This window comes from Hemiscyllium ocellatum, chromosome 4 (assembly GCF_020745735.1).
Source record: "Hemiscyllium ocellatum isolate sHemOce1 chromosome 4, sHemOce1.pat.X.cur, whole genome shotgun sequence".
Lineage (NCBI taxonomy): Eukaryota > Metazoa > Chordata > Chondrichthyes > Orectolobiformes > Hemiscylliidae > Hemiscyllium > Hemiscyllium ocellatum.
The window spans coordinates 117,573,678-117,594,902 of record NC_083404.1 but is presented as its reverse complement, the minus strand read 5'-3'; the positions used below and the strand labels follow the sequence as shown (position 1 = coordinate 117,594,902).

Genomic DNA, 21,225 nt, shown 5'->3' with positions numbered 1-21,225 from the left:
TGAGATTGGTAGATTTTCCAATATTAGATTTAAAGTAATTTTTAGATGAGTTTCCTAGCCTTTAATACTAATGTCTTATTCTTGTAAATCTTGTATTCAGTTAGGCATAATTAATTATTCTAGGCTTGGGGAGAAAACTATATAGAATTGATTAGCCTTTTAAAGGCAATTAGGGTTTCTCAGGGTCTGTTGGTAAGAGTGAAAATGCATATTCAGAAGTTTACATTGTAGTGACGTGGCATTCTGATGATATCACTGAAATAAGTAGAAACCTGAAACCTTGCAGTGAATATTGACACATATCTGGAAATCTAGAGTGCAAAAATAAGGAGTTATTAATTCATAATTGCAAGGCCAGCATCTATTGCCAATTCCCCACTTGCCCTGCAGAGATGATTTTAAGCTGGTTTCTTAAAATCTGTGGTTTAGGGATAACCACAATGCTGTTAGAAGGGAATTTCACATAGAAAATTGTTTTCTGTCCATCCTCTTTGAATGTGACCATTGGAGGATAGTCATTCTTGATAACCTCCATCTATTTTATAATAGAAATGGTTCCATCTCCCTTTTCAGGGTGTCAGTTCATCTCAAATTATCTCTTAATGCCACAATATGCAATGTGCTTGTACGTCTGCTTCTCTTTTTGACATGTATGTTCATTCTCGCCACAGAGGTGCATATCACTGATACTGATAGTACAGTAAATTTATATGGTACTTGAATTGAGAGCTTGGAATATTTGGATAGAAATAAATGTTCTATGTTTGCATCTTGAAGCTTAACTACCATAGTAAGAAGGACTGAAACAAACTGAATCTCTGTCCTTGTCCTATTAATGTCCAACATTACATCAGAGAGACCGCACCCACACTGGTCAAGCAGAACTCATCTGTAACATAACTCACTGCTAAGTTTTAAGACGCCACAGAATAGCTACTGAATTTAATTTATTTCCTTCCAACCATAGAATTATTATTCAAATGATTGGATGCAAAATGATATGTTGTGGCTCATCTGACACACTTGCTGTCTAAGTGCTAAGAGTTCGATGTTGTGATAATGAAAGTTCAGAGATTGAAACCACCAAGAATGAATTGTGGCAATTATCTCACAGTACAATCAATTTGTGTTTTCCTTCTCTTGCATTCTCCATCTCATTCACCTATGAATTGTTATTCAGAGCTTTTATTTATGTATTTATTTATTTATCTGTTTGCTCAACCACTTTTGATCCCAAGGGCTATTTTGACAAAACATCATTTTAATTGGCCAAATGTAAATGTTAAAAGAGTAACAGCACCCAGATAACTAACCATAGCTGCTGAACATGAAGGGTTAACATTATGAAAACAGAAAACTCTATCTGAAAGCCATCAGCTAAATTTACTTCAGTAAGATAAACTTAAAATATATGATTTCCTTCATGAGAAAGAATGTATGAATAATAGCTGAGACTGTGAAGTTGTGGCAGCTTGATGATTTTATGCCACAATTCTCTACCAGTGATGTAAGGAAGTACTTCTTTAATAACTGGGCACTCTCCCTCATAATTCTTGCTTTTCTGTATAAGATTTAGCCTTGCAAGGTGGTGAGTACTAAAAGTGAACAGATTCTGTCCAGATCAATGTTTTTCTTACAGGGGCTAATGGAGCATTGTAAAGACTGAGATTTCCAATTTTGTTTGCACCTCTCCAGACCATTAATCACTGAGTCAGTTGCAGAGCCTCAATCTATTAATTTAACACCAAGATAGGATAAGCCTGAACAGCTCTGTGACACACTTTCCAACAGGATGACTGGAGGCGTTCGAATGGTTTGGTTAAAATAAAAAAAAGAATTATCAAAGATCTCATTGTTCATCCAACTCTATGAACAGTTCCTGCTGAATCTCCATGACATTCATGATCCAATCAATCATCACCCTCTTCTCATTCTGTCGAAATTGTTGGTTTATTTTCAGTTTGGGTTTCTTGTTTTTCAGTCCTGAGGAGAGCGAGATGAAAAGGTATGACTTCACATCTCTTTTTAGCAATGTTGCTTCAATTGGTGTCAGTGGACAATATTTGATTTCATTCACCTCTCAGCACCCACTGCTGCTGGAAGCTGTATGGATTATTTGTAGCCAGGTTCATATGATGGTTCCTTTCTTCTGTCCAAGCTGTTGCTGTCACACACAGATGTTATTGATTGAAAAACCAATTATTTAGGTTGCTGATAGAGGCACCCACCCTCTGTCCTGAAGTGGTATGTAATGGAGGAGTATTGTCACATGACGAAGCAAACTGTTCGGGGTGGAGGCCCGAAATTCCCTCTGCAATGAATTTTGCTAGATTACACTTTTGTTGCGGTAGCTCAAAAATCTGAATCAGTGCAAAACTCTTCTAATGTGTTTTATTTTGTTGGGTGGGGAGGCACTCTGTATTTTAATTTTAGCATAAAGGTTTGTTTTATCTTAAATGTTAAAAATATGCATCAAGTCATCTCACAAAATTGGGGCTGTGACATTGATGTAAATTGGACACCACACCCAGTCTTATGGTGGGTTGAGTGCTAGAGATCATTGAGTATTCAATGTTAGCAGGAATTCAGAATTTCCGAAAGTCCAATAAAGTGACTGAAAAAAAACTTCAAACTAACCATCCTTCAATATTGCAACTAAGAAAATAAGCATCTTGAACTCAGTTCAATCTTTGATTTGAATTTACTATAGGCATCAAGACATTGGTAACTCCACATTTGGAGTATTGTGTGCATTTCTGGTTGCACTGCAAGAGGAAGGATGTTATTAAACTGGAAAGGGTGCAAAGAAGATTTACGAAGATGTTGCCAGGACTGGAAGGTTTGAGTTGTAAGGAAAAACTGGATGGGCTGGGACTTTGATCCCTGGAATGTAGAAGACTGGGGGTGTGACCATATACAGGTTTATAAAATCATGAGGGGCATGCATAAGTTGAATATTCAAATATTTTTTCCCCACGTTAAGGGAGTCCAAAACTAAAGGGCATGGTTTTAAGGCCAGAGGGGAAAGATTTAAAATGAATCTGAGGGGCAGCTTTTTCTCACAGAGGATGGTGTGAAAATCGAATGAGGTGCCAGAGCAAGTGATAGAGGCAGATACAATTGCAATATTTAATGGACATTTTGATAGGTATATGGATAGGAAAGGTTGAGAGGGACAAATGCAGTGAAAGGTGACTAATTCTGTTTAGGAAACCTGGTTGGCATGTACAGTCTGGGCCAAAGGACCTGTTTCCATGCTATATACCTCTTGCTTTTTGACCCTAAAATCAACATTGGGAACAGTTCAATCACAAAAACAGTTCAAACCATAGGTAGACTACAAACAGTGGGACTGCTATCAAAATGAGGATTGTGGGCAGGCTCCTGATACCACCAGCTCCATCAGTGGTCCAGTGGCTCTGAGGCCTCAGCAGCACCATTGGGAGAGTGTGGTCATTAATGTGGAATGTAAGAAGCCTCAAGAACTACACCAGGTCACATTGTAAAACTGTATAGGGCTGGAAGAGAAAGACCTCCAGGGACATTGTTGTGCTATTGATGCTATTGTCCCTGTCCAACATCCCTTCAGTGATGGTGGAGGGGAGGGTCAAATCATTCTGATACAAACAAAATGATGCCAATCATCGAGTTATACAGCATGGAAACAGACCCATCGATCTAACCCAGCCCTTAGAAATAGTCCCTGATTGGGTTTTAAATTATGTATTTTGGAGAGCTGACCTGACATAACTCTCCCACTGGTCTAACTCCTACATCTTAAAGGTGCATTGATATTCTTAAAATCTGGTTTCTATCTTACTTTGCTGTTGGAGAGCAGTTGAAAGTGACAAGATGTCTTTGGACACCGTCCTATCAGCTACTTAGAGATATTTTCTCTGAGCCCGTATAATGTGAAAATTACATTTGGGATTAATGAAAACAATTATTGGGGACCTTATGGAGACACCCATTTGTTTGGAATGTGGGCATCGCTGACTATCCAACATTTATTGCCCATTCCTAGTTGCCCTTGAGAAGGTGGTGGTGAGCTGCCTTCTTGAACCACTGCAGTCCACTTGCTGTGGGTTGACACACAATGCCCCTAGGGAGGGAATAGTAGGATTTTGACCCAGTGACAATGAAGGAACAGTGATATATTTCCAAGTCAGCATGGTGAGTGCCTTGAGAGGAACTTGCAAGTGGAGTGGTTCCCATGTACCTGATGCCCTTGCCCTTCGAGATGGAAATGGTCATGGATTTGGAAGGTGCAGTCTAAGGACTTTTCATGAATTTTTCAGTCCATCTTGTAAATGATGCACACTCCTGTTACTAAGTGTCAGTGGTGGAGGGAGTTGGATGCTTGTGGATTTGGTGCCAATTAAACAGCCTGCTTTGTCCAGGATGGCATCAACCCTCTTCAGTACTGCTGGAGCTGCAACCATCCAGGCAAGTAGGAAGTGTTCCACCACATGCCTGACTTGTGCCATGCATATGATGGACAGGCTCTGGAGAGTCAGGAGGTGAGTTACTCGTTGTTAGTACCCTGAGCCTCGCACCTTCTCTTGGAGCCAGTATATTTAGTTTAGGAGTCCAGTTGAGGTTCTCTTCACTGATAACCAAATGGTGTTGATAATGGGAATTTCAGTGATGGTAACACCATTGAATATCAAGAGACAGTAGCTAGATTGATCTGATTGGAGATGGTCATTACCTAGCATGTAATGTGAAGCAAATGTGACAATAGGAACAATAAGGCAGATTGTGTTGAGGCCCAGTGCCAAAGACAAAGGCTGAGGAATAAAAATGACATAAATGAGGTATATATTAAGGTGCGAAAGGAAGAGAGTTGGTACTCTTTTCGAAGTGCAAAGGTAACAAGACACAAACATGACATGACAATGGAGGGGGAGAGAATGGACCAGAACTGCACATAGGACTCTAGCTGTAATCAAACTATTGTAAGAGAATTGAAGAACAGACATGTTGTGGTTGGTATCTGAAGTTATGGATTTCAATATTGAGACCCCAAAGTGGCTAATTAAGTGTTTGTTTCAGATTTCCAGGATCTGCAGTGTTTTGATTCCATCTTAGTTAATGGGATCTGTTTGTAAAATACAGTGAGGAATCTCACTTGGGCTCACAACAGGGACCCCTTCAAAATTCTTTGTCCAACTTACATTGAACAAAAAATTGTACACTTCAGTCCAGTCATCTCAAAAGAAAACTCTTCATTTTCTTCAGATTGAATCCTGTTTCCCTAAATTGGAAGTGGCATTTGTTAAAGGATCTCAGAGTGTTGATAAATTGGTCAATTACAATCTCAAAATGTCAGTTGATATCCAAGTTGGTGACAAAGTATCCACTAAATGGCAGATTTATATTTATCAGATTATTTATGGAGAGTGATTTAAACAAATACGTGATATAGTGCACTGTGACCGTCTAGTATTTAAAAATGACAGCTGCGTTCTTTTTATAATTCAGCACACTTCCCGAGAATTTCAAAAGACAGTCAGGAAGTGTGCGCTTGCAATTCTTCAACAAATGTGTGTGAACAGTGGATTGACCGAAACAGAATTGTTTCACCTCTGGAATTCCCCTTTCCTCAAATTCCAAACTCAGATTCAGAGCCATTACTCAGAGAATGTCCAACCCGGTGCCAGATTGAACTCTTCATCTATTCAGTGTCGATTTTCACATATTTGATTTGATTTATTATTGTCACATGTACCTCGGCATAGTGAAAAGTTTTGTTTTGGTGCAGTCCAGTTGGATCAGTCCATGCTAAGTGCATAGGGTAATAGAACAGTGTGAAGAATTCAATGTTACAGCTGCAGAAAAGGTCCACAGAGAGCAAGGTCAACATTAAGTTTAAAATTTGAGAGGTTCATTCAAAAGTCTAATAACAGTGGGAAAGAAGCTGTTCTTGAATCTATTTGTACATGTATACAAACTTTCATATCTTCTGCCCACCTGAAAGAGGGTGGAAGAGAGTATAACCGGGGTGAGGGGGTCTTTGATTGTGTTGGTTGCTTTCCTGAGGCAGTTGGAAGTACAAATGGAGTCAAAACATGGGAGCTGGTTTATGTGATGGACTGGGCTATATTCATGGCCTTCTGTAGTTTCTTACAATCCTGAGAAGTGTAGTTGCCAAACAATGCTGTGATGCATCTAGATAGAATGCCTTCTATGGTACGTCTATAAAATTTAGTAGGAGTCCTTGCAGACATGCCAAATTTCCTTAGCCTCCTGAGGTAGTAAAGACATTGTTGGTATGTGTTTGAATAATTAATACTATTGAATATCAATGCAAAGCAGCAGAAAACAGTTGAGCATCATAATGCTTTCTAACAGGGAATGTACTGTTGGAAAGGAGAGTACCAATTAACACAATCTATTGGAGTACAACACAAAATGCAAATACTTGTTTCTGTATGTCTGTTGCACCTCATAGTGTAAATAAAACACCCTATTTCTTAGAATTGGTGGCATTGCCAATCTAAGAAGAGATGCAACTTTGTTTGAGTGGTTGCATAAAATGAATCCTTGGCTCAAGTGAGGATTCCTGTCAGAAGTGATCCCCAGAAATTAGCACCTCAACAACAATTTCTTGTGTAAAATCCAGAGATTAGCACCTGTTGATGACTCTCTTGAAATAAAATACAATTTTGACCTGAAGTAAAATAATTATGCAGTCTCCAGTGGTAAATGACTGATGTGAATTGATATGTTTTGCCACTTCAGTCATCCCATTTCTTTACATTTCCTTTTTTTTATTATTGTTACAGCAGCGTGCGCTGAAACAAAGTGTTCAATGTAAGCAATCATAACAGGCTACTTGACAGGAGCTTAAATAAAGTTCAAACTGTAAGGAGTCATTGAGGTCAAGTAACCAAATACTTCATCAAGGACCAAACTCCATAGAAGATGGAGTTATTCAAGAACTTAAGTAGCCATCCTAGATGTTTATGCTATTATGGACTTCATTACCAAGTGTATGGAAGACTGTGTGCCAAAGAAGTCAATGCGAATGTTCCCCAAATAGAAACCGTGGACAAACTGGGAGATCCATTGCTTACTGAAGTCCAGATGTGTGGCATTCAGTTCAGATGACCCTGACCATTATAGATACAGCCTCTGCAAGGCCATTAGCAACACTAGAGGTAAACGGGACTAAGTTACAGTCCCAAACTAACCACACAGACACTCACTGTTTGTGGCAAAGCCTACACGACATAAAGGGCTACAAAGTGAAGCAGAACAGAAGAGTGAACAAAAATACCTCCCTCCCTGATGTGCTCAATGCAGTTTATGCTTGTTTTGAACAGAAGATCAGCAAAATGGTATCACCTGGCCCGACAGCCTTGTATGCATCTGTCCCCTCAGTCACCGCTGCAGATGTGACTGGCTCAGATGGAGTCCCCTGGCCGTGCGCTCAGATTTTGCACATACCAGCTGGCAAGAGTATTTACTGATATCTTTAACCCCATCTTAATACAATCTGAAGTCTCCATCTGCCTCAAGAAAATCACTATCATCCCGGTACCAAAGAAAGCCCATGCAATGTGCTTCAATGTCTCCTGCCCTTGGCTGTGACCTCCATAATAATGAAGAGATTAGTTATGACTCGCCTCAACTCTAGCCTCCCAGCCAGCCTGCCTCGATCCCTCATAATTTGTCTATCATTACAACAAGTTTCTGACAGACACCATCTCCCTGGCTCTGTACTCATCCCTGGAACATCTGGATACCAAAGATATCTAGAACAGACTCCTACCTATTGACTACAACTCCGCTTTCAATATCATAATTCCAATCAAACTAATCTCCAAGTTCCGAGACCTCAGTCTCTGCTCCACCCTCTGCATCTGAATCCTCGACCTCTTGATGTACAGACCACAATCAGTGAGAATAGGTAACAACACCTCCCCCATGATAAACCTCAACACTGGTGCCCACAAAGCTGTGTGCTCAGCCCCTTACTGTACTCCCTGCGTGCTCATAACTGTGTGGCTAAATTTCATCCTAATCTATCTACAAATTCACTGACGACACCACCATTGTGGGCCGGATCTCAAACAGGAAAGAAATAGAGTACTTACTGTGAAGGTAGCAATATCTCCCTCAACATCAGAAAAATGAAAGAGATATTCAATGACTTCAGGAAACAAAGTGTAGGGCAGGCCCCTGTCTACATCAGTGGTGCTGACATGGAGATGGTCAAGAGTGTCAAATTCCTTGGATTCCACTCGCATTGAAGTTACAATCAAGAAAGCACAATACCTCTACTTCATCAGGAATCTAAGAAAATTCAGCATGTCCGTTAAAAGCTCTTACCAATTTTTATTGATGCACCATAGAAAGCATTTTATGCAGATGCATCATGGCTTTGTATGGCAACTGCTCTGCCCGGACCATAAGAATGTATAGAGAGTTGTGAACACAGCCCAGTTCATCATGCAAGCCAACCATCCATCCATCCTCAGGAAGGCAACCAACCATCATCAGAGATCCCTCCCACCCTGGTTATAATCTATTCCAACTTCTTACATTGGGCAGAAAATACAAAAGCTTAAACACACATTCCAACAGATTCAAGAACAGCTTCTTCCTTGCTGTTATCAGATTTTTGAATGTACCTCTCAGATGTCAAACTGAATGTTGATCTCACTCTTTGTGCACCTCTCTGCAGTCATAACATTGTATTCATCACTCTGTTGTATTAGCCTAATGAACTCTGTCTGTTTTGATCTGCCTTTACTGCACACAAAATAAAAGTTTTCACTGTACCTTGGTGCATGTGACAGTAATAAATCAAATTTTAATAAAAGAGGGATATAAGTCGGGAACTCCAAAGTTTAGGATGGCTTCAGAAGCTGATGATCGAGTTGGAGCATTTAAAATCAGTGATGCACATGTGTCTGGAACTGGAGAATTCCAGAGGTTCATTTTTTTTAATCATTCATGGAATGTGGGAGTTATTGGCCAAAATAGTATTAGGTGCCCATCAGTAACGGCCCAGACTGTACTTAAGAGTCGAGAGTGTGGTGCTGGGAAAGCACAGCAGGTCAGGTAGCACCCAAGGAGCAAGAGAATCAACGTTTCAGGCATATGCCCTTCATCAGGAATGAGGCTTGTAGGCCAGGGAACAAGGGGGACTGAGAGATAAATGGAAGGAGATGGGGCTGGAGGAAGATAGCTGGGACAGGTAGATGAAGGCGGTGGAGAAGGTGATAGGTCGGAGAGGAGGGTGGAGCGGATAGATGGGAAGGAAAATGGACAGGTCAAGAGATTGCTGCCGAGTTTGAGGCTTGGGACTGGGATAATGTGGTTAAGAGTCAACTACATTGTTGTAAGTCTAGAGTTACATGCAGGCTGGACCAGGTAAAATGTGGACGTAGTAGCGTTGTTGTAATGGGTGACCTTAACTTTCCCAATATTGATTGGAACCTCCTTCGAGCAGAAGATTTGAATGGAGCTGTTTTTGTAAGGTGTGTTCAGGAGGGTTTCCTAACTCAGTACATTGATAGGCCAACGAGGGGAGAGGCCATTCTAGACTTGGTGCTCAGAAACGAGCTGGGGCAGGTATCAGATCTTGTGGTGGGAGAGCATTTTGGTGATAGTGACCACTACTGCCTCACATTCTACATAGCTATGGAGAAAGAGAGGATTAGGCAAAATGGGAGGGTATTTAATTGAGGAAGAGGAAACTATGATACGATTAGACATGAGTGAGGAAGCATGGATTGGGAGCAATTGTTCCATGGTCAAGGCACTATAGACATGTGGAGACTGTTTAAGGAACGGTTGTTGCGAGTGATGAATAATATGTCCCTCTGAGACAGGCAAGAAAGGGTAAGATAAAGGAACCTTGGATGACGAGAGTGGTGGAGCATCTCGTCAAAAGGAAGAAGGTAGCTTACAAAAGGTGGAGGAAGCTAGGTTCAAGCTCAGCTCTAGAGGATTACAGGCGGGCGAGGAAGGAGCTCAAAAATGGTCTGAGGAGAGCCAGGAGAAGGCACGAGAAAGGCTTGGCAGAATGGATTAGGGAGAACACAAAGGCATTTTATACTTATGTGAGGAATAAGAGAATGGTCAAAGAAAGAGTAGGGCTGATCAGAGATAGCATAGGGAATTTGTGTGTGGAGTCTGAGGAGGTAGGGGAAACCCTAAATGACTGTTTTGCTTCTGTCTTTATGAAAGAAATGAACTTTGTAGTGAATAAAACATTTGAAGAGCAGGTGTGCATGCTGGAATGGATAGAGATAGAGGAAGCTGATGTGTTGAAAATTTTGTCAAATATTAAGATTGACAAGTCGCCAGGCCCAAACCAGATTTGTCCTCAGCTGCTTTGGGAAATGAGAAATGTGATTGCTTCACCACATGTGAAGATCTTTGCATCCTCACTCTCCACTGGAGTCGTACCTGAGGACTGAAGAGAGCCAAATGTAATTCCTCTCTTCAAGAAAGGAAATAGGGAAATCCCCGGCAATTACAGACCAGTAACTCTCACGTCTGTCATCTGCAAGGTGTTAGAAAGGATTCTGAGGGATAGGATTTATGATCATCTGGAAGAGCATGGCTTGATTAAATACAGTCAACACGGTTTTGTGAGGGGCAGGTCATGCCTCACAAACCTTATCGAGTTCTTTGAGGATGTGACTAGAAAAGTTGCTGAGGATTGAGCTGTGGATGTGATGTATATGGACTTCAGCAAGGCATTTGATAAGGCTCCCCATGGTAGGCTCATTCAGAATGTCAGAAGGAATGGGATACAGGGGAACTTAGCTGACGGATACAGAACTGGCTGGCCAACAGAAGACAGCGAGTGGTAGTAAAAGGAAAATATTCTACCTGGAAGTCAGTGGTGAGTGGTATTCCACCGGGCTCTGTCATTGGGCCTCTACTGTTTATACTTTTTATTAATGACTTGGCTGAGGGGATAGAAGGATGGGTCAGCAAGTTTGCAGATGACACAAAGATTGGAGGTGTCGTTGTCAGTATAGAGGGCTGTTGTAGGCTGCAGAGGGACATTGACAGGATGCAGAGATGGGCTGAGAGGTGGCAGATGAAGTTCAACCTGGATAAATGCGAGGTGATGCATTTTGGAAGATCGAATTTGAAAGCTGAGTGCAGGATTAAGGATAGGATTCTTGGCAGTGTGGAGGAACAGAGGGATCTTGGTGTGCAGGTACATAGATCCCTTAAAATGGCCACCCAAGTGGACAGGGTTGTTAAGAAAGCATATGGTGTTTTGGCTTTCATTAACAGGTGGATTGAGTTTAAGAGCCGTGAGATCTTGTTGCAGCTCTATAAAACTTTGGTTAGACCGCACTTGGAATACTGTGTCCAGTTCTGGTTGCCCTATTATAGGAAAGATGTGGATGCTTTGGAGAGGGTTCAGAGGAGGTTTACCAGGATGTTGCCTGGACTGGAGGGCTTATCTTATGAAGAGAGGTTGACTGAGCTCGGACTTTTCTCTTGGGGAAAAGGAAGAGGAGAGGGAACCTTTTTGAGGTACACAAGATAAGGAGAATGATAATGGGTCGATAGCCAGAGACTATTTCCCAGGGCAGAAATGGCTAACAAGAGGGGTCATAGTTTTAAGCTGTTTGGCGGAAAGTATAGAAGGGATGTCAGAGGCGGGTTCTTTACACAGAGAGTTGTGAGAGCATGGAATATGTTACCAGCAGCAGTTGTGGAAGCAAGGTCATTGGGGACATTTAAGAGACTGCTGGACATGCATATGGTCACAGAAATTTGAGGGTGCATACATGAGGATTAATAGTTGGCACAACATCGTGGGCTGAAGGGCCTGTTCTGTACTGTACTGTTCTATGTTCTAAAATGTCTCTGATTTACTCATTCAAAAGTCAATGTTCATAGCAACTGCTGCATGAAAGACAACTAGTTTTCTTGAAGTTTGAACTGAGTTTTTATATTGCAGACAATGGACAGCTTCTCCCTGGGAGAACAACAGCATACATTTTAAAATCTTTCTCCCTCGTGTGTCTGTGTGTCTAAATTATTTTCTCATTTCCAAGCTGCTCAGCTATCTGAGATCCAATCAGCTTCACTTAAAACAAAACTCCTTGGCTTGAATATTGCACAAAACCCACAAAATTCACAATAGGTATCAAATTCCTTGCTGTGAATTTATGCAGATATCTTGGTAAAACCCTATTTTTTATAATGGTCAAAGAAAGAGTAGGGCTGATCAGGGATAGCATAGGGAATTTGTGTGTGGAGTCTGTTGGCCAGCCAGTTCTGTATCCGTCAGCTAAGTTCCCCTGTATCCCATTCCTTCTGACCTTCTGAATGAGCCTACCATGGGGAGCCTTATCAAATGCCTTGCTGAAGTCCATATACATCACATCCACAGCTCAACCCTCAGCAACTTTTCTAGTCACATCCTCAAAGAACTCGATAAGGTTTGTGAGGCATGACCTGCCCCTCACAAAACCGTGTTGACTGTATTTAATCAAGCCATGCTCTTCCAGATGATCATAAATCCTATCCCTCAGAATCCTTTCTAACACCTTGCAGATGACAGACGTGAGAGTTACTGGTCTGTAATTACCGGGGATTTCTCTATTTCCTTTCTTGAAGAGAGGAATTACATTTGGCTCTCTTCAGTCCTCAGGTAAGACTCCAGTGGATAGTGAGGATGCAAAGACCCTATTTTTTCTTCTTGTAGTCCATGGTTTTTCTTACAGTGGAGGATCAATGAAGACCAGTGAACATGAGGTTCATACAGTGAACTGTGAATGAACAGGATATGGTGTGAAATAGAATAGCAGCAACAGAGCTTTGAACAGGTTCACAGGTGGCGAAACTGCAGGAGATCAAACATAGCTGTCAGTTTAAAAGGTGATGGTGGCATAAGAGTTGAATTAGGGATGATGATGGATAGTGGTGTGGAGGTAGAAGTGAGAATTCTTGGTGATTTAGCAGTTAGGTTGTCAAAAGCTCAACTCAGGATTAACTGGGAAGTCTAAAGTATGAATCTCAAATGACAATTCCCACAGACAGGGATGATGTTTTCGACTAGGAAATAAAGCTTATGAGGTGCAGTGATACCCATATCCCATAAATGAATAAAAGAAATTCTGGACTAATGCAATGATATGTTACCTGCTGTTAGACTTAGAACATTCATATGGTCCTAAAGATAAAATTCAGTTCAAACACAGTTCTATCCTATTAGCAGGATAATGCACTGTACATAAAAGATATATTGATCTGAATCCCATTTCCAGTGAGCAATGTCATTGCACTTTATAATAATGTCGTATTACAGGATTTGATAATGATTATTTCAGAAACATTTTACTCTTTGTTTCAACAGATGTACTATGCCCAAATCTAAGATTGGAAGGCAGTCAGTACAAGTTACAAAATAAAGCTTCAGCTAACATCCCAGGTAAGTGACTTTCATTACAGAAATGTCAAAGCTGAATTGTGGATTTGCCTCCATGCATTATAATTAGTTTTGATTGACATGCTCAGTAATGTATGACTTTTCAAACTGAACTTCTAAGAAACCAAGGTAGAATACTAATATATGCAGGAAAACACACTGGGTATAAAATTTCTGACTTGAATGCAATTGGGATATTGTGCTGGAATTTTACTGGAATTTTCTCTGGTTAGGTTGCGTTTTCTCTTAAAATTTAGGGCAAGTCTAAGACCAGAGGGCATAACCTCAGAATGAAGAGGCACTAATTGAAAACTGAGATGAGGAGGAATTCTCCTCAGAGAGTTGAAAGTCGTTGGAACTCCATGCCACAGAGAGGTGTGCGGATAAAGTTCATGTGCACAGTTAACGCTGAGATGGATAGATTATTGATCAGTAGTGAAATAAAGGGTTCTGGGGAAAGGGCAAGAAAGTATACATGAGGAATATTGGATCAGCGATGCTCCACAAGAACATTGGAACAGACTCGAAGGGCCAAACAGCCTACTCCTACTCCTATTTCTTATGGTATTTACTTAATCACAACCCTAAAAACTTCTACGAACAACAATCAGTGACCAGCATAATAAAAAATAATTATTTCTTTTCATTAGCTATCATTTTGTTTGATATATTTCAGAGAGGTAACCAGGGAAGTTTTATTGATACAACTTAAGATGGATGCATCACTAAAAGAAGCATTTTGAACAAAGATGTGCAATGTCCACATGTGAGTAACCTGATTTTAAAAGGGCAACATGGTGGCTCAGTGGTTAGCACTGCAGCCTCACAGCACCAGGGTCCCAGGTTTGATTCCAGCCTCAGGCGACTGTCTGTGTGGAGTTTGCACATTCTCCCGTGTCTGTGTGGGTTTCCTCTGGTGCTCCACTTTCCTCCCACAGTCATAAAGATATGCAGGTCAGGTGAATCGGCCATGTTAAGTTGCCCATAGTGTTAGGTGCATTAGTCAGAGGGAAATGGATCTGGATGTTTTACTCTTCGGAGGGTCAGTGTAGACTTGTTGGGCCAACACTGTAGGGAATTTAATCTAATTTTTAAAAAAATCATTAGAAATTCATTGAAAATAAATGCACTTAACGATTTACTAATTTTGTTAGTGTCCTTCAGTAAGTTGGTAAATAATATGCTTGTTGACATGTCAATAGTTACAAAATGTGGCTACTGCTGACTATGCACCAGTGCAAATGAGTAAAAATTGAGGAGTCTTTCCAAATCAGTGAAATGTGCATCTTCTTACAACTTGATCCTGGGAATATGGCCAGCTTTTTGAATGAGATCTCACCTCCGCATATAGAATTTTGAATGAATGTACGGAAAATATGAATGCAAGTGGTTCTGTGCTTAACCCATTTACAATTAATATCCTCTGAACTATTGTGATGTTATTTCACCCAATTGTATAGATATTATTATAAAAAAGCAAGTGTAAACTTGGCTCAACATTTACTAAGATCCAGACAGCTTAGGCACAGGTTAATAAAGTCAAGCCTCAGGAATCCCAGATTCGCCTAATGGGCTGCAAATAAATATCTGAAAATGTGTTGCTGGTTAAAGCGCAGCAGGTCAGGCAGCATCCAAGGAACAGGAATTTCGACGTTTCGGGCAAAAGCCCTTCATCAGGAATGAGGAAAGTGTGTCCAGCAGGCTAAGATAAAAGGTAAGAAGGAGGGACTTGGGGGAGGGGCGATGGAGATGTGATAGGTGGAAGGAGGTCAAGGTGAGGGTGATAGGCCGGAGTGGGGTGGGGGCGGAGAGGTCAGGAAGAAAATTGCAGGTTAGGAGGGTGGTGCTGAGTTCGAGGGAATTGGCTGAGACAAGGTGGGGGGAGGGGAAATGAGGAAACTGGAGAAATCTGAGTTCATGCAAGTAAATAGCTCCATGGAGGAAAACCCACAGCAGGGCAGTAGGAGAAATGCAAAAGGGCAATAGTAAAGTGCAGAGCCAATGTATAATCAGAAAAGCTGAAGGGTGGAACCAACCAGCGCAGAGAAATCTGGATGTCAAGCGATGTGTAGTATAGGATAAGAAAAATGTTGGGAATTTAAGGTACATACCAAAGTTCAAAATCACACAATACCAGGTTAAAGCCAGTGCTTCCAATTAACCTTGTTGGACTATAACCTAATGTATGATTTTTAACTTTCTACACTCCAATCCAACACCGGCATCTCCAAATCATGAATACCAAAGTTCAAAATAGTAGATGCCCGAGACCAGTATAGGAAGTGTGTAGGGTTACCTAAAAGGAAATTCAGAGAGTGGAGAAGGGTCATGATAAAACATTGGCTTAAGGAAAATCCAAAGATGTTTTACAAGTATATTAGGGTCAAGAGAATAACTAGGGAAAGAGTAGGGCCCATGGGGAACAAAATGGCATTGCGTATATGGAGCCAGGAGATATGCATTGCATTTTGCATCTGTGTTCATTGTGGAGAATGAAAATATAGGCCTAGCAATCGGGGATCAGTGCTGTGAAACACTGAAACACTTGAACAACTTCGTATTTAGAGGGAGGGGGTATTTGTGTTTTTTGCAGGTTTGAAACTAGATGCATTCCCAAATCCATGTGATTTGTATCTCAAGCTGCTGGGGGAGGCAAGAGAGGAGATGACAAAAGTTTTGACATTAATTTTCAAATTTTCTCTGGCCATAAGATGGGTATCAAAGGACTGGAGGACAACTAATGTTGTACCATGATTCAAAAAAGGTGGCAGGGATAAACCAGGAAACTACAGACCAGTGTGTCTAACATCAGTGGTAGAGGAACGATTGGAAGAGTTAATCCCCACTTCAAGAGACAAAGTTTAATGAAGCAGGGCTTCGTAAGCTGGGATCATGTCTAATCGATTTGATTTAATTTTTCAGCGAAATGTGTAGATGAAGATCATGTAGTTGATGTCGTTGCATGGATCTTAGTGCATTTTTTTTTATAAGATGTCTCATGGCAGTCTAGTTAAAAACCTAAGAAACCAAGCAGTTCAGGGAAATTTGGCAAATTTGATCTAAAATTGGCTTTGTGGCCAGAAACAAAGTTGAAAGGTGTTTTTGTGACTGGAAGCCTGTATCAAGTGGTGTACCAAAGGGTTTGGAGGTTTTTTTTGTTACTGTTTGTTGTGTACATCAATGATCCTGAAAGGAATGTAGGTGGTATAGTTAGTAAGATTGCAGAGGTCTCGACAGTTGGCAGTGTGGTAAACAACGAAAGGGAAATCCTTAGTCCACAGGAATATATAGAAGAGCTGATCAGATGGGCTGAACAGTGACAAATGCAATTTAATCCTGAAAAATGTGAGATGATGTATTTTGGGAGGACTGACTCGGCAAGGGAGAGCATATCAAATGTTAGCACCTAAGGAAGTACAGAGAATTAGAGGAATCTTGGTTCACATGTCCCATAGATACTTGAAGGTGGTTAGGAAGATTGTCAAGGTGTTGAGAGAAGAGCTAGGAGGTAATGATGGAGATGTATATGAATTCATTTATACCACAGCTGAAATACTGTATTCAGTTCTGATCACCACACTATAAGAAGGATGTGGTTTCAGTTAAGAGGGTGCAGAGGTATTCACCAAGATGTTGCCAAGACTGTAAACAGTATGAAGAGCAATTAGATAGGCTAGGGTTATTTCCTTTCAAGTTGAGAAGCCTGACGGGGGATCTTTGTGAAGTGTGCAAAATTCTGAGGGACATAGACAGTTGGATAGGGAGAAGCCTAACCCCTTTGGCATGGTGGGTCAGTGGTTAGTACTGCTGTATCACAATGCCAGGGACCCGGGTTCAATTCCAGCTTTGTCTGTGTGCAGATTGAACACTCTCTCCATGTCTGCGTGGGTTTCTGTCAGGTGTTTCAGTTGTTTTTCACTGTCCAAAAATGTGAATGTTAGGTGGATTAGCCATTGGGAAATGCAGGGTCCCAGGGAAGGAAGTGGGGGGGGTGGGATTGGGTATGGGGTGGGAAAGCTCTCTGGAAGATTGGTACAGACTCAATGGGCTGAATGGCTTCTTTCTGCACTATAGGAATTCTGTTGTACTATTTAAGGTGCCAAGACCTGGGGGAAACCATTTTAAAGCAAAAAGCAGGAGGCTTAAGGGGGATTTGAGGAAAGAATTTTTCACCCAGAGGGTTGTGAATATCTAGACCTCACTGACTGAATGAGTGGTCATGACAGAAACCCTCAAGACATTTAAAAACTATTTAGAGAGGCACTTGGAATGGCACAGCATATGAGACTATGAGCCAAGTGCTGGAAAATGGGATTAAAGTAGAGGGATTTTTGATGACGGGTGCAGACCGGTGGGCCGAAGGGACTCTTTCCATGCTGTAAAATGTCTGCTATATTGCTCTGCAGACTTCACTAGGATGAAGATCGCGTTTCCTCAAATGTTGGCTGCAGATTTGCTCTGGGCTCTGGCAAAACTCTGGTTTATTACCATTATCCTTAAAACAACCTTCGTAACACCATATACTTTTTATGTGCATTTAAACAGGTTTTGATCTAATGGAACAGTTTCATGTGAAAAGTATTGTTGGAACGAAAGATGGAGGATTTGTCCGCCTTGGAACAATGCCCATCGTTCAGATGACCAAGTAAGTGAGCAAACACATTGATGTCATGCATCTAGGGTCAATTTACTTTATGCATGTTAATCTATTTTATTCCGCTTTTTCTTTCTCCATGCCAATCCACTCCACTCTGTGCCACTCTGCTCAACACCTGCGCACTCTAGTCCACTAAATATCAAAAAAGGAGTCCTCTACGTCAACTCATTGTTCCTTATCTTACTGAATAGAATTTCACTCTAAAACTCATCATTCATTTCAGTGCTTATAAACTGCTGGATGCTAGGGGAGTCAAATTGCGCTATTATACAAGAGTCTGCTGTTTTAACCAAATATCATAGCACATTACAGTGCTCTGTTGGATGCTATTACAATGCACAACTTTGATTTCCAACATTACAAAATGCTGAAGGATCAGTCTGAAATCCGAACATGCCATTCCTGATGTCTCTGATATAATTCTCGCATTGTGAACTGAATAGAAACTGATATCTGCTCTTAGAGTATGGATGGGAATCAGAAGAGTGGTTTGATGTACTTTTCAGCATCTGGCCTGATGTAACAGAGCAGACGGCTTATCAGGAAGTCGCTTATCAACTGGTTTTGGTAGATGAAGTTATCAAGAATGTTCAAATTAGAAAAGTTAGGGAAGTCGGGATCACATTGTAAGCTGAACACTATCCTTTCAGGTTTTTTTTCATCTGTTGTCCACCAGACAACATTGGATGATTGGATGAAAGCTTCCTCTGACTATCAGTAAGGAGTACAATGGGATATAAGAGCTGTATTTACATATACAGAACCCAGTTCAAAGAATCTTCCAACAGAAATCTATCTCCAATTTGTCAATTATTAGATCTAAATAGATAATTTTACTTGCTGAAATCATGTAATAGGTAGGTTGGGAAATTTAGTGCTAAGACATATGATAAAGAGAGCTTTACCTTGATTCTAATTATTCTTGCATTTAACCATGTGGGAGGTGGTGAAGAGAATGAGTATATTCAGCCAGGAAAATAGGAAAATGAAATGGTATTATCAGATTCAAGAGGAAGATTAAAATTATTTTAGTAAAAGAAGGAAAGCATTACATCAACAAAGGTGTTGACATCTCCTGTATCATACTACCACAGAGTCTCATGCAAAATTCAAATATCAGCTTGTATTTATACAGTACCCTTAACAACATGAGATGTTGTAACTTATGCTTATGTATTCACATGAATTCTCATCACCTGACACATACATCAAGTTGTTATCCAACCATCCGTCTCATCAAATACCACCTTCCCCACTTTAGCTAAATAGTCCAATCCTGGACTCTGCCAATGTAGCACCACTCCCACCCCCACCCCACAGAGTGGAAACAGGTCATCCTCAACTTATTGCTAATAAAGTTGCTAATGAAATATGGTGGCGTTTTTACAGGGGCAGAGGGATCAATCTTCAAAGTGGCAGGATGTATTGAGAGAGCAGTCAGTAAATCATATAGATGCTAAGTCATGACCACTTGTTGTGCAAAGGGCTCTTCCTCACTTTCTTGACCAAAACCTTATATCACTGTCGCAGTTAAGAAGAACTTTGTCTAACTTACCTGAACCCTCAAAACATTTCTCAATCTCATTTGTTCCAAGAAGAACAACCCTGGCTTCTCCAAACTAGCCTGATGGTTAATATTCTTTACCCCATGACAATGCTTCAGAGAAGAAAAGGAAAGGTGTACAGGTGAAACAACCAATATTTATCCCTCAATATCAAAATGAGAAGAGAAAACGTTAAGAAATTTGAACTGATGTGGGCCATTTAGACTTTGAGCCTGTATCTCATTGAAAAAGATCAAAGAATATTTCATTGTGGCTTGAATTTTGCTTTTGTGCCTATATCCCTTAATCTTTGACTCACTTGTAGGTCAACAATCTGTAAAACTCAACTCTACAATATATTCAATGAGTCAGCCTCTGCCCTTCTCTAGGGTAGTGAATTATAAAGACAAGCGATCCTCTGAGTCTCAATATTAAATGGGAGACTCTTTAATTTGAAACTGCAAACAAGGGATTTCAGGACTAGGGAATACATCCTATCAGGGTCTGCATTATCCAGCTTGCTCTGAATTTTAAATGTATGCAATTTGATTTGATTTGATTTATTATTGTCACATGTACCTAAGTACAGTAAAAAGTTTTATTTTGCATGCAGAACAGGCAGAGCGTAATGTACGAAGATCACAGTATAATTGAACAGAGCAAGGAATACAAAGTTAGGGCTAGAAAGAGGTGTACAAAAAGCAAGATCAACATTAGATTTGTAATTTGAGAGGTCCAGTCATCAGTCTATTAACAGCAGGGAAGAAGCTGTTCTTGAATCTGTTGGTATGTGTGTTTAAGCTTTTGTATCTTCTGCCTGACAGAAGAGGTTATAACTGGAGTGGGACAGGGCTTTGATGATGTTAGCTGCTTTTCCACAATATTGAGAAATGCAAATGGAGTCAGTGGATGGAAGGTTGGCTTGCGTGATGGTCTCGGCCTTTTCACAACTTTCTGAATGCTTCAGTCAGGTCATCTCCTGTTCTTCTAAACTACAGTGAGTATAGACTCTACACAGGCTTTCCTCATAGGACAATGCCTCATCCCAGCAATCAGCTTAGTAAACCATCACTAAACTGCCTCCTATGCAGACAATTATTTTATCAAGAAAGCCAACCAAAACTGTATACAGTCCTCCAGGTACAGTCTCAACAACATCCTGCATAGTTACAGCAAAATATCCCTTTTTTTAAACTCTAATTCTCTTGCAATAAAGGCTAAAATGCCTTCCTAATTACTTTCAGTACCTGCTATCTAGCTTTTTTTTAATGATCCGTGTGTACCACAGCATTCTTTATTGCCTACGATAGCAGAATATCTGAGTTCACATGTGTTAAATGGATACATTTACAAGGATGCATTTTATGGACACTTGTATAATTTACTTTAACCTTGGTACCTGCCAAACAGCACTTTTTCTCCCAAAAGCTGTGTAACACTACTCCTTACTAGGTGTTTACATCATGATAAACTGAATATCCTGAACTGAAAAAAAATTCAAACTCCTTATTACTGTCTCTCCCAAATTTCAGAAGAGCAAGCTAATTCTAATTTGTTGTCAATCAAACAGTTCTTGCAACAGGCACCCCACTGTGACAATGTTA

At 40.6% G+C, this 21,225-nt stretch overlaps 1 protein-coding gene across 1 annotated transcript in view; it reads left to right on the top strand.

Moving 5' to 3' along the window:
* col22a1 (collagen, type XXII, alpha 1) overlaps positions 1-21,225 on the top strand; it is a 277,290-nt gene that overhangs the window by 68,895 nt on the left and 187,170 nt on the right. Inside the window, exons 4-5 of the mRNA XM_060824058.1 lie at positions 13,349-13,423; positions 17,966-18,065. Of these exons, the coding sequence (XP_060680041.1) occupies positions 13,349-13,423; positions 17,966-18,065 (175 nt within the window). The remainder of the gene's footprint in view (positions 1-13,348; positions 13,424-17,965; positions 18,066-21,225) is intronic.